This window comes from Cibotium barometz, chromosome 15 (genome assembly GCF_041138505.1).
Source record: "Cibotium barometz isolate CiBa-2024 chromosome 15, ASM4113850v1, whole genome shotgun sequence".
NCBI classification, from domain to species: domain Eukaryota; kingdom Viridiplantae; phylum Streptophyta; class Polypodiopsida; order Cyatheales; family Cibotiaceae; genus Cibotium; species Cibotium barometz.
Genome location: NC_141060.1, coordinates 3,177,845 through 3,192,661, shown reverse-complemented (window position 1 = coordinate 3,192,661; position 14,817 = coordinate 3,177,845). Strand labels below are relative to the sequence as shown.

The window sequence follows — 14,817 nt, the reverse complement described above, 5'->3', positions numbered from 1 at the left end:
ATTCATTGATGACACTCCAGGTTTGCTTGGGCTTACCCCTTGAAAGCGAAAGCAGATGTGTTTACATGCTTTCGACACTTTGTAGCAATGGCTGAAAATATGTGTGGATGTAAAGTCCAAACACTCCGCTCAGATAGAGGTGGAGAATACATGTCAAATGCATTCATGGATTATATGCTTCAAAAGGGCATCAAACACCAATGTACTGTGCCTTATACACCGCAGCAGAATGGTGTAGCTGGAAGGAAAAATAACTCATGGAGATGGCAAGATGCATAGTGAAAGCACAAAAGTTGCCTCACATATTTTGGATGGAAGCTATAATGTGTGCAACTCATGTGTTGAACAGGTGTCCAACAAAAGCTTTGAAAACCATAACACCATTTGAGGCTTAGTATAGCCGAAAGCCAACAGTGGATTATATGCGTACATTTGGGTGTTTGCAATTGCACATGTGCCAGAACAACTCCAAACAAAGCTAGATGACAAAGCAATTAAATGCATTTTTGTGGGCTACAGCAATGAGAGCAAAGGATACCGTCTTTATAATCCAACTACACGAAGGCCCATGTACAGCTTGTATAAAAGCAATGATACAGGCATACAGGACATGTTTGATGGACTTTTACCCATTGCAATTAGGGGGGATTCAGATCAGCCAGCCCCAACACAAGAAAATCCTCATGTAGAACATGTGGAACAGCCAGCCATTCAGCCCCCTTCTATGGAAGAAGTGGAAGATCTTGTCAGGGAAGAGCAAACAGCCATAGACACAGACAAGTCAGTGCCAAGATGGTTGCTGAAAAATTTGCAAGAAAGCAAACTTGAAACTCCACTCACAGGTAGAACAAGGGCTAGTTCCAACCATGCTTTGAATATACATCGTGGGGAGTCTGCATTAGCAATGGGTGGTCTCTTTGATTCAGAAGAGCCTTCTTCTTATGACGAAGCACATGAGAATGAGCATTGGTTGCAAGCTATGCAAGCTGAAATTTCTTCTATCATGAAGAACAATACATGGGATCTTGTGGAATTATTGCCTAAAGGCCAGCATGTCATTGGAACAAAGTGCGTGTACAAAGTCACAAGAAAGTCTGATGGTACTATTGACACGTACAAAGCAAGACTTGTGGCTTAAGGCTACTCCCAGAAAAAGGGAATAGATTATGAAGAGACTTTTGCTCCTACTTCGAGAATGACCACAATAAGATCAGTGATTGCATTGGCTGCACGTAAAGGATGGAAAGTGCATCAATTGGACATCAAAACTGCATTCTTAAATGGGGATTTACAGGAGGAAGTATATGTAAATCAGCCCATTGGTTTTGTAGTTCCTGGTGAGGAACATAAAGTATGCAGGTTACACAAAGCATTGTATGGGTTAAAGCAAGCTCCAAGAGCTTGGTATGATAAGATACATGCTCATCTAACCAGCCAAAATAGTCCAGTTGAAAGCACATTGTATGTGAAGAAAACCGATGCCGATATTCTCATAGTCATCTTGTATGTAGATGACATGCTCATTACAGGTACTAGCAAAGCACAAATTTCAGATTTCAAAGCTGATTTGAAAGCTGAATTTGATATGTCAGATTTGGGGCCTTTACACTACTATCTCGGCATACAGTTTATGCATCCAGATGATGGCATAGTTATGCAGCAAACTAAGTACATAAAAAGTTTGCTAAAAAGGTTTCACATGGATGAATGTAAGCCCATTTCTACTCCGGTAGAACCAGGTGTACGGCTTACTATGCATGCTATTGGAGAGCCTTTTGAGGCCGGCATTTACAGCCAGGCAGTGGGATGCCTCATTTACTTGTGTAACACGAGGCCAGACATATCTTTTGGGGTGTCTTTGTTGAGCAAATTCATGCACAGCCCAAGCACAAAGCATTGGCAAGCAGTCAAACGCATTTTTCGTTATCTTAAGGATACCCTGGATCTTGGTTTGTTCTATCCCAGGGGGGGCAGCTTGCAGCTTTATGCATACAATGATTCAGATTGGGCTGGTGATTATGTTACCAGGCAATCCACCAGTGGGAATTGTTTTTTTCTTGGCAGTTCATGCATATCTTGGTTGAGTAAAAAGCAACCCACTGTTGCTACATCTACTTGTGAGGCTGAGTACATGTGGCAGTCTTCACAGCTACAGTAGATTGTGTATGGTTGAGGAGACTATTGACTGATCTTCGTGAGTGTCAGCAAACACCCACCACCATTCTCATTGATAGCCAGAGTGCTATGGCCGTGGCACGAAATCCAGTATTTCATGCACGTACCAAGCACATTGAGATTCATTATCACTACGTCAGAGAGAGGCTACATGCAGGGGAGATCAGTTTACCTTATTGCCCTACACAGGATAATGTTGCAGATCTATTCACAAAGGCTTTACCTCGAGAAAAGTTTGAAGCTTTCCGCAAAGCTTTGGGCTTACTCTCATACAGAGAGTGATCTGCTACCTTGTACAGGTTCACACTTCCAAGGGGGGTTTGTATGCATATGCTCACTTATGGTAGTGCTATGTGTGAACACGGCTTAACCAAGGGCACTTTTGTAGGCATATGCTCACTTATGGTAGTGCTATGTGTGAACACGGCTTAACCAAGTGCTATGTGTGGTTTTTCTCCTTGGACATCAAGTGTGAAAGGACACTCTAACATATAATATTTTGTACTTCTATATTATATGGATGTGGCACACATGCAAGGGTTGACTTGCATTTTGTGGATACCACACTTTTGGCTCTCTCCCTTTCTCTCTCATTTCTGTGTGTGAGCTTCTCTACCCTGCACCTAACCCTAATGTGCAGGTTTGTGTGTGTGAGTGTGTGAGTCCAACACCCAACACTGCATGACCACAGCTGCCAGTAACCGACTTGCGAGGGGGCAAGCCTCCCTAGCCGGTATGGGGAGACTGTTTCCAGGCACATTTCCAAGAACCTCGCACAGTCGCACTAAGTGCTGGCTCTTTGATACTCTAGTATGACCAACGGCTATGTATGGTGCAGCCTTTTGGGGGCCAGGCTTAGGAAAGGATCACTGAAGGAGCATAGAGAGGCTACAGGTGATGATGTTGTCACGCATGATTGAAGGGAGATTAAGAGTTAGGGTTTCATGTGGGAGACATACACAAAGAGAAGAAGGGAGACAGAGAGAGAGACATATGTGGGGATAAGTCAACTCATCGGAATATGAGTGTGTGACTCCCCTATCACACATGTATATTTGCACTAGTACACATAGTGCACTTAGTACATTAAAAGTACTAAGTGTACTATGTACTATAACTTATGGGCTTGTACACACTACAAGGGTGGGCATAATGCCTTTACCCCAACAACCTCCCACTTAAAGGCAAAGTGCCCTTAAATGAAGGAAAAGAAAAATCAACATGTACATGATAATATACAAGGCCATATCAAGGCTGAAACTGGCCTCATCCAATGCCCATCAAGTGTCTGCAATGAGCAAATCGCTCTGGAGGCAAACTCTTTGTCAACAGATCAGCCGGGTTGTCATCCGTATGAATCTTAACAAGCTGAATTTGCTTGTTCTCTATCACCTCTCTGATGAAGTGATACTTCACATCCACATGCTTGGTCTTTGCATGAAAGACAGGGTTCTTTGCCAACTGGATGGCACTCTGACTGTCACAATGCAACAATGGAATATCCCCTGTATAACCCAAATCAACCACTAACCGAGATAGCCATAATGCCTCCTTGCAAGCCTCTGTGGCTGCAATATACTCGGCCTCAGTAGTAGACAAGGCAGTGCACTTCTACATCCTGGATATCCATGACACAGCACCTCCTGTGAATGTAAACACATAACCGGTAGTAGACTTCCGGTTATCTGGATGACCGGCATAATCCGAATCCGTGTAACCATGCACTAATGCATCCTGTTTACCAAAGCAAATGCACATATCCTGTGTACCCTTCAGGTATCTCATGACACCTTTCACTGCTTCCCAATGCTTCTTGCCAGGTTTGGCCATGTATCTAGAAACCACTCCCACTGCAAATGCAATGTCCGGCCTAGTAGCAACCATGGCATACATGAGACTGCCACAAGCTGAAGCATACAGAACCTTGGCCATATCAGCCCTGTCACTATCCGACTCTGGGCTGTCCATAGCACTGAGTTTCACATATGGAGGCAAAGGAGTACTAGTCTTCTTCCCCCCGTCCATATTGAACCTCTGCAAAACTTTGCCAATGTATTCCTTCTGAGACAAATACAACACATGCTGATTTCTGTCCCGAAGTATCCGCATACCCAAAATGTGATTTGCATCACCCAAATCCTTCATATCAAAGGTTTGATGCAGCCTCTTTTTCAAGGCATCCATCTCCTTACGAGATTTGCCGGCAATCAACATATCATCAACATACAAGATGAGGATCAATAGACTGCCATCCAAAGCTTTCTTGGTGTATAAGCAATGATCTATGTCACTTCTCCTGAAATCCTGGGATTTCATGAATGTATCAAATTTATGATACCATTCCCTTGGTGCCTGTTTGAGCCCATAAAGACTCTTTTTCAGCTTGCATACAAGCTTCTCCTTTCCATTTACTGCATAACCCTCTGGCTGTTGCATATATATCTCCTCATGGAGATCACCGTGAAGAAAAGCAGTCTTCACATCCATCTGAATAAAATCAAGATCATCATGAGCAACCAAAGCTAATACAGCTCTAAGTGTGGTCATTTTGACCACTGGAGAGAAGATCTCATCAAAGTCCACACCATATTCCTGCTTGAAGCCCTTAGCCACTAACCTGGCTTTGTATCTTGGCTTTGCATCAGGTGCAACTTTGAGCCTGTAAACCCACTTGCATGGCAAAACCTTCTTGCCCGTAGGCAAATGCACCAACTTCCATGTTCCATTTTTGTGCAGAGAATCCATCTCTGACTTCATGGCACGCTCCCAAAGAGCCTTGTCTGCCCTCTGTAAAGCCTCCTTATAACATGAGGGCTCCCCACAGTCAGTGAGCATTAAGTAGTCAACCCCTGGAACAAACCTGTCAGGGGCTCTGGAGGGTCTAGTGGACCTCCGTACCCAATGACCATCATTTGCAGGTTGCTGTCCAGCCTGCATATCACCTATTGGTGGCTCCTGTTCCATGCCATAAGGTTGAAATATCATGCCCGGTATCTCCTCTAACTGTGGTATATCCATAGGGATATCTTCTGCCATCTCTGGCTGTCCATTTGGACCATTTTCAGCACCATTTAAGGGCTGGTTTTGCTGCTGTAATGGCTGATTTACAGCCCTTGGTTGTTGTCCATGATGTCCATCATCATCAAAGATGACTCTGCCAGGCTCCTGTTGCCTTGCAGGCTCCTTATACATGCATGTTTCATCAAAAATGACATCATTGCTGCGTATAATCTTTCTATTCACGGGATCCCAAAGTCTATACCCCATTTCACCTCTGTCACCATATCCTAGGAATATGCATTTGTGAGACTTAGGGTCAAGTTTGGTGCGTATTTCCCTGCGTATGTGCACGTACGCAACGCAACCAAACACTCTCAAGTGCTTGTATGACGGAGGCTTCCCTGTCCATACTTCCTCTGGCACTTTCCCACCAAGCCTCGTGTTAGGTGACCTGTTTATAAGATGAACGGCTGTCATAACAGCTTCAGTCCAAAAACCATGAGGTAACGCAGCATGTGACAACATAGAACGGACCTTCTCCTGAATGGTCCTGTTCATCCTCTCTGCTGTCCCGTTTTGTGGAGGATCATAAGGAGTAGAGAGCTCCCTCTTGATGCCTTTAGCATCACAAAAGTCCTGAAACTGTTTGGACATATACTCTCCACCATTGTCGGAACGCAAAGCCTTCAGTGTTTTGCCAGTTTGATTCTCAACAAGAGCAACAAACTTCTCAAACACTGAGAATGTATCACTCTTCAAACGAAGAGGATAAACCCACACCTTGCGTGTGGCATCATCAATAAAGGACACAAAATATTTTGCCCCTCCCAAAGAAAGCTGAGGCATCTCACATACATCTGTATGCACAAGCTCTAACTGAGCATCTTTCTGTCCAAGAGCTTTCTTGTGGGGGCACTGGAGTTGCCTACCATATATACAATGCTCACAAAACTGAAAACTTGAGAACTTTAGAGAAGGCAAGTAACCAAAACGAGACAATTGCTCCATTCCTTTGACACTCATGTGTCCCAACCGGCTATGCCACATAGAGATTTCCGGCAGCTCGGTTGCATTTACATTAGCATGGTGACAAACACCAGCATGCATGAAGTAAAGAGTGTCCACCTTAGAGCCTCTGGCAACAACCAGTGAGCCCTTACTAATCTTCCACTTTCCACGACCAAATGTGGTAACATAATCAACATCATCAAGCTGTCCAGTAGAAAGCAGGTTCTTCTTGATCTCAGGCACATGCCTGACATCATGGAGCATAAGCTGTGAGCCATCTGAAAACACAAGCCTCACATCACCTCTACCAAGAATCTTGCATGCATGGTTGTCACCCAAATAAACTACTCCTTCATTGCCAGCAATATACCTGACAAACAAGTCTCTGCAACCTGTGACATGAAAGGAGGCACCTGAATCAATGATCCATGAGTGCATACCATGACCATCTCCTGCAAGAAGTGAATGGGCATCAAGTGAAGACATGAATAGGACCTCATCCTCACTGTCACCTGCATGTGACACATTGACTTCTTCAATCTTGACTCCACTTTTGCCCTTTGGCTTTGCATCTTTGGCTTCATCTTTGTCTTTGTCTTTTCCTTTGCCCTTTTCCTTTTGATCATTTTTCCATTTGTAGCATTGCTTTTTGATATATCCCTTCTTGCCACAATAATGGCATTCCAAGTCCTTTTTGGAGCGGGACTTGCTCCTTCCCCGTTCTTGGCTTTTACCCCTTTGCTCGGATCTCCCACGTGCATTCATTGCATTGGACTTTCCAACAGAATTGTTCTTCCTGTTCATCTCTTCTTGAAGGAGAGCACCCTCAACATCTGCATATGACAGCATAGCATTCGAATTGCTAGTGGCTGTCCTGAATGTGTCCCAACTCTCTGGCAAAGTGCATAAGAGAAAGGTGGCTTTGAACTCATCGTCCATTGCCAACTTTTGATTGATTACCTGGCTGACAATACCATTAAACTCATTTAGATGGGCTGTCATAAACGCCCCTTCCTTCATTTGAAGACCTATGAGTTTCTTCAACCAATACACTTTGCTTGAGGCACTTTGCTAGGCATACAAGTCCTACAATCTTTGCCACATTCCCCAAGCTGTCTTCTCTTCACGAATGCTGAAAAGTAAAGAGTCTGACACAGACAACATGATAGTAGATCTTGCCAGCTCATCCGTATCTTCCCATTTTTCAGCAGTAAGAGAAGCGGGCATTACACCCCTTTCTTTGATGGGCTTGTGCTGCTTCTTCTGGAGCAACACATTATAGCACTGGGTTTGCCAAATGTCATAATTATGTGAGCCTTCAAGCTTCTTGATGTGAAGCAATGAAGAGCTCTCACCTGTGGTTGCCATACCAATATGCAACCTGTCAATGCCTGACTCCCTGCAAGATGTGCAAACACTGCACCAAAAGCACACAAAGTGCTCACAGTTATTCTCCCAAAGTTTATCTCCCACTGCGGAAGCACGAATGCAACTCTACTCCCACTGAATGTGATGAAATCACCAAAATCTGGTTGCTGCAGATTTAGGACAGCACCTTAAATGTGCTCTGTTCCCCTTCCAAAGTACTGTACAGCAGTACTAAGTGCTCACCAATGATGTACCAAACCTGTACCGGCAAGTACAGCAACTGAAAATGAACCTTTTCCTCACTCAAATCAATGTACAGCCATGCCAAAACTTGTACAAAGTTGTACCAAATCTGTACCAACAAGTACAACAGCAATAAATGCTCTCCTGGATGTCCAAATGAGTGAAAATCACACTTTTACAATCCCCACCACTGCATACAACAGTCCCGAACAGAAATTGGGCAAAAGCCCCTTGACTGCAAGTGGATTTCTGAGGATTCAAGGCATAAAAGTCTTGCCTGCTGCTTTGCCAAGCTCAACAAGCATAAAATCTTGAAAAGCCCCTTGATTTAAGATCAATTTCTGATCATACATGGTACATTAACGCACATGAAGGCATCTAGAGTCTTCACGGTGCTTCCCCCTGGCCACATAAACATCCAGTACATAAAAGCCCCTTGATTTACAGGCACATTGAGTGCTTGACAGGCATCAACACATTGCCCAAAGTATCAAATGCCAGTGCTGAGTGCCTGCATGCAAATCAACCCAATCGGCACAAAAGCCCTTTAATCTCCACTGCAATTTCCTGCAATTTTGGCCCGAATGTGAGATTTCTCACATCATACAGCATGTGTGAATGCCCAATGGCACAATTACATCAAAAGCCCCAAATTTTGACATCCAATTTCTTGCAAATTGACGAGGAATGTGACCAATGTCACCCAATTTTGCCAAATTTTGTTCAAAATTTGAGCAATTTGGCACCTGTACCTGCTCAATTGATGATTGTACCTGCGCAATTGCAAATCCCAAAAAAAAATTGAAGCATGTACCTCTGAAAATTTCTGCTGCAGGAAAAAAGGGGGTGTTGGAGGCGTCGTGCTGCTAGGATTGGGCGCTCGGCGCCTTTCTTTCCCTTCGCAGATCAAGTCGAAGTTCTCATACTGTCTGGCAAACAGATTTTCTGCCGGCTCTAGCGCTCTCGTGTTCGGGCCAGGCGCAGCGCCGCCCGGCTCGTTGTTCTCCCCTCTTCTCAAGAATCCAAGGCTAGGAACCTTCTACTACGTCGAGCTGCAAGGAATCAGCGTGGGCGGCACCCGGCTAAGCATCTCTCCGTCCTATTTCACACTGTAGTCGAGCGAGAACGGGGGCGTGATATTAAATTCGGGCACGTCCATTACTCGCCTGGTTGCCCCAGCGTATGCGGCGTTGCGGGATGCGTTTGCGGTGGGCGCCTCCAATCTCCCGCTGGCAGGCAGCTTCTCGCTCTTTGACACGTGCTATGCGTTGGGCGCGTGGTCTGGGCTTGTGACTTGAGGGGCGGAGGCCAAATCCCTGCAAGCCCCCGTTGGTTTTGTGGCTACTTCGACCTTACCAGTTGTAATGCCTCTTCAGGTGGGCATGGCATGTACCAAATTGTGACTAAATAAGGATCTACCAGGGGATGATTATTATTATTTTTGGTGGAAAAACTTATTTGCAGTCAATTTTGTCATTCTCTCTATCTTTCACCTATAAAAAGGCTCCCTTAGGAACAATTTTAGGGTTCGATCTCTTGGTCCAACCATCATGTCTTGTGGTGAAGGCACTTTTCTAGCACCTTTTTGACCCAGTTGTGCCATTTTTCACCGCCCAACCTACCTGACTTACCACATATGGGTGACTTCCCACCAGCTGGTCCACACCTGGCAACTACCACACCAGCAAGTCAACATGTGCGGGCCTGAGCACCCACTACTGTCCCTTTGTCCAGTGCAGCCTGTCCCTAAATGGGCTGTCCGACCTGGGGCTCTACCGATCTGCACATGCATTTGACTTTGGAGGGAGGCCAACTGTTGTTATGGCAAAGCATTGAAATGGATGACAACACATGGTCTCCATACACACTACAACCAATTCAGTACCAAGGGCAGCCACGTACATTACACCACCAGGGAACTGCATGGAGTTATCAGAGATGACATGATCATATTCATAAGACATGGTACAGCTATCTCCACATCAAATCTGGGAGAGAGGAGGCTGAAAGGAGAATCAATAACTGTGAGTATGCAAGATTCATGATATGCATGAGGTTGAGACAGTTGAACACACCATCCTTCGATCTGAGGCCACTTCCTTTACCTTTTTAGACAGGGGTTTGAGCCTCTTTGAAAGGTCATAGAATATGGAAACCAAAGATTTATTGCATTATTCCTACACGGGATACACAGGCATAGAGGGAGGCCAGAGTGGACAAGGAAACCATAGTCAAACACTAGTGGCTTACATCTTTCTTCTAGAACGTTGGCGAGCGCCAAGGGGATGCATGGACACTCAACAAGAGCACGACTCGAGAGCCCTACCAACAGAGACCAGACAGCTAGCTGCCTCTGAGCACCCCTGGAACAAAGCTCACAAGCCAAGGATCTCTCAAATCACAGCCACTCAAAGGAGATCGCAAGGGACCCAAAGAGAAATCAAAGACATGTTCCTTGGGGGCACTGAGGGATCAATATAAGATTCTCAGGCATTTTTTTGACCTCACTGCCTTGACAAAGAGCGAGCTCACAGCCCTACAAGGGCAGGATAAAGCTCGAATGTGCAGAAAATTCAGCAACATGCGGCATCCATGATGTGATATTGATATGCTAGCCTCACCTCACATTTCCATTTCATTCTATCTTTGTTCTGATAGCTCTAGGGGATGCTATGTGCATCCTACATTGTCTACATTCATACCACTTTGGTCTTATAGGCCATTCTGGCTTTCCTGTGGGCCTGGATCTCTCAGCTTGGTCTGAATCTACTCAAAAGCATTAGATCATATACTCCAAAATTAGTAATACATGCAAAGTGTTATAACATCCCCACTTGTTATCTATGACTAAGAGAAACAACTACTTGAAATGAAATTTATTAGCAAATTGCTTACCATATGGAATACCAAGGCAGAAGTCATGAATTTTGGCAACCCTTTTTGGCGTATCAGCAGAATGGGCTTTCAGAGCTGTGTCTGCAATTTCCTTGATAGGATCAGGGGCATTTTCAGCAATATAAGACAGACTCGCCTTGCTCCTTTCAGCTGTTTCCTGTGCTGTTGCTGCAAGAGCCGCTGCTGTCTCTTGAGCTGTTATTGCTAGAGCTGCTCTTGTTTTCTCTGCTTGCTCCTTCAACTGCTCAGTGGTATCCCTCAGAACTCCTATGAACTTTTCGGCAGAGTCACTGCCATCATCTTTCTGACCTGCTCCTGCATCCGCTTTGTCAACAGTATTTTCCTCTACTGCCTTATCTTTCAACCCTGCTGTTGCAAAAGCTTCCTTGTTGAGATCATTTACAACTTGACTTATGACATCACCGGAGCCTTCTGCAACCTTGTCTGGATCTTCATGAACTCCCTCTGCTTCACTGCCTTTCACACCAGTGCTAACAGAAGCCTGTCATGGTATAGAGTAACACAATTGTGTTAGTCTCAGATAGCAACATGCCTGAATCAGACACAATCAATTCTATTTGCTCAAGCTTCTTGAATATTGATTTAAAGATAAACAAACTGTGAAGTCCAACCTGAACAATTTCCTCAGCCTCTAGTCATTAATGTAAGAGACACATAGGGAAAACGACCATAACCAATTAAAGGTGGACCTAGCTACCTGTAGGAAATGAAATGATCACAGTTGCAAAGCATTCGATACTATAAAATGTATGCAGCCCTTTAAACAGACATAAATCACCTGACAACAGGCGATGCAAGCTCTGCCTTGCTAAAGGAAGCCTTCACATCTGCTCCTATCTATATATGCCCTGATTTTTCACAAGCCCTTTATTTCAAAGTCTTGTTCTGTGCATATACATTTTAAGGTTGCATAGTTGCAATGAAACGAGTTTCATACATTGTGAAACTCTGCACAACCTGTCCTTAAATAAAATGCATTTTTTAAAACATTTTTTAATTACATCTTTAAAACCTCGTTTATTGTTCAAAACATTTAGAAAACACTTCATATAGGTGTGAAGCATAAGAAAACATTTTTGGAAGGAGTATTTTAAACCATGATGCACGGAGCACCGAGCAACTATGCATTGTTGCATATGATTGCAAGATATTGATTACAGAAATGGAGTCTATATTCCGAGCATGATAGCCATACTTCATGCCGCAACAGATTCCAAGTAGAAAAACACCTAAAGCCTTTAATTGATCTTGTCCCTAAAAGAAAAAAAGGAGGCTAAATCTTCCTATAATGTTATCATTGAGTGCTACAGTTTTTTTTTTAATAAATAGCTTATGGAAGAATTTTGTTTGTTCGACATGATACTTAACAGGATCAAATGACAGCAACATTACAGAAAGAAAAGAGAGAAAATGGGGCGAGAGAGAGAGAAAGAAAGAAAGAAAGATTTTATTAACGTCTTCCAAAAGACCGAACTCGGCCTATGAGACAAATCGGTGTACCTGTATGGGGTATCCTCTGTCATCCCAACAAAATGAAAAAGTACTGAACTAAAAAGCTGAATCTGGGTGTGCAATAAGTACAATTAGTGGTGAAGGGGATGAAGCTCTACTACTAGGAGAATGCAAAGCTATATGCATGGAGTATACAATCATGATATGCAACCTAGCTAACTCCATCCTGTACCATACTGGGGGTATAAAATGGTATACATCAATGAAGGGGGTGAACAGCTCCCTGAAGAACATGCCTGGGTGTGCTCTGAAGCGAGCCAGTCGCTCTGCACCCTCTCTGTGAAACTGAGCTCTGATCTCTGTCATCTCTCTCTTGTGTAGGCGTGGTGTCCGAAAGCCAGGTGTCCTCTGTCTCTTGCGGGCTCTGAGTGTCTCTGCTCTCTAGAGAGTAATTCCCTACCGTGTAGGGGCTGGGAGTGGGATGGATCTCTAAGAAAATGCAGTAATCTGTGTCTGTCGTCCCCCCTCAGGAACTGTCTAAGCCTATAATGATGTCTCTCTGTGGCGCTGTATGTCTAGAATGAATCTCCCCAGTATGCGCTGGTCTGCTGCCTCAAAAATCTGGCGTAGGGAATGTGGCTCTCTGAATAAAATGGGATATCTCTCTCTGATGGCTGTATATGCTCTGCATCTGCATACATAATGCTCCTCATTCTCCACCTCCTCTCTGCACAATCTGCATACCCTCTCCTCTCGGGGGATCCGTGCTGCTCTGCCAGTCTCAATCTCCAATCGGTGTGATGAAACTCTAAGCTGACCAATAGTCACTCGGGAGCCGTGTGGTAAAAAGCCCTCCATGTATCTAGGCCTCTCTATAAATCCATCATCAGTGATACTCATGAAGTGATCTCTGTAGTATAGCATCTTCGGTGGAAGAGGCTGTGTAGGCGATATCCATGTCTCTCGTGTATAAAGCTGCCATAGATCCTATCTCAATACTCTGTTCCTCTCACTATGAGATAGACGGATATGTGGTGCATCCCTGTCATACTGGAATGGTGGTAGATGATCCATGTCTAGGCCATGCTGTGAGAACCAATGTGTGACCTGTGCATACCATGATCAAAAGCTCTGTATGACAATCTGTCCTGTGGCATCTCTCTGAATCTGTCTAGCAGGCATATAGTCTGAAATATGGCCTCTACCATCATAGGAGGCGCAGCAAACTCTACTCGGATAATGTCATGAGGTACTGACGGTTTGTTGCATATCATGCGTGCCATCATGAGGGCCTGTGGTCTCTCTAACTGTGTCCACCAATGGGTAGCAAGGCCTGGCGCCCATACCGCTGCTCCATACATCAATGCCGGTGTGACTAATGTGTCAAATAGCCACCCCTTCGTCCGGGGCTCCTAAAAATGCGCCTGGTGGCACTGTCTCTCTAGCATAGCCAATGCTTCATATCCCCGTGTCAAACTAGCTCTGGCTGCTGAACCCATGGTGAAGCATGTGGCTGGTGCGGAGAAGGTAACCCCTAGGTACACGTATGATGTCACCACCTCCACCTGGCGTCCTGCGAGAGTGAATGTCAGCTGACTCCTGCCCTGTCTCGATGTATGAAAGACCATAACCTTGGTTTTCCCAAGGTTCACAGTAAGACCCCTCTGTGTGCAGAAATCATCGAGTGTATGTAGATGCTGTTGTAGACCACCTGGAGACTCAGACACTAATACAATATCATCAGCATAAAGCATAATATGTACTGACCTCCCTGCTAAATCAACTCCATCTCCGCCTCCCCGTGTAATGAAGTCAGCCACCTCATCAATGTATAACCCAAATAGCGTGGGGGAAAGTGGGCATCCTTGCTTCACACCAATGGTGCTAGCAATAGTCTCGGACATACCTCCTGGACATCTGACTCGCCCAAAAACCTGCTCATATAATGCATAGATGCCCCATGTCATATCTGCTGGTATGCCAAGACACTATAGGCGTTGAAAGAGCCTCTCTCGTGGTACTGTGTCAAATGCCTTGCGGAAATCCACAAAGCAGCAATAGAGCTTTCTCTTCCTCACTCTGGCCTGATCAATCATACATCTCAAAGTGAATACATGGTCAGTGGTCGAGAAAGCTCTCCTGAAGCCTGCCTGCCCTGATGAGCGTAAACCTGCTCGCTCAGCATATAAGCTAAGCTCTTGCTCCAACAGTGCACCATAGAGTTTGGCCAGCACGTGGCCAACCATAACCGTCCTATAGTTGCTCGGATCGAGCATATCCCCTGTTTTGTGAATCGGCACAATGGTGTGCATCGTCCACTCCCCAAGCAAACCCTCTGCTAGTGCCCTGTTAAACAAGTGTGCAAGAAAAGGAGCCAAAGAATCTACTGCATTTATGAGATGCTCACCTTGCAGGCCCATATGGTCGGCGGCCTGTCCATGCTGTAGGCGGCGGATAGCTTCTTGTACCATCGAGTGGGTAAAGAAGCTAGCTGTGGTAGGTCGAGCCTCCTGTGGCTGAGGTATAGGTGGCTGCTGTGGGGCGTGGTATAGGCCCTCTGCATATGTACCATGTCTGTGGGTCTGCAATAGGTGTCGGTGTCCGGCGCTCTCTGAAGTGCCGCCATGAGACAGGGCTATCTCTACTCATGAAGAA

The 14,817-nt window shown here is 45.0% G+C and overlaps 1 protein-coding gene across 1 annotated transcript in view; it reads right to left on the bottom strand.

Moving 5' to 3' along the window:
• The window catches only part of LOC147630855 (uncharacterized), a 49,470-nt gene that overhangs the window by 25,901 nt on the left and 8,752 nt on the right, over positions 1-14,817 (bottom strand). Inside the window, exon 2 of the mRNA XM_086809229.1 lies at positions 10,690-11,191. Coding sequence (XP_086665355.1) covers positions 10,690-11,191 — 502 coding nt within the window. The remainder of the gene's footprint in view (positions 1-10,689; positions 11,192-14,817) is intronic.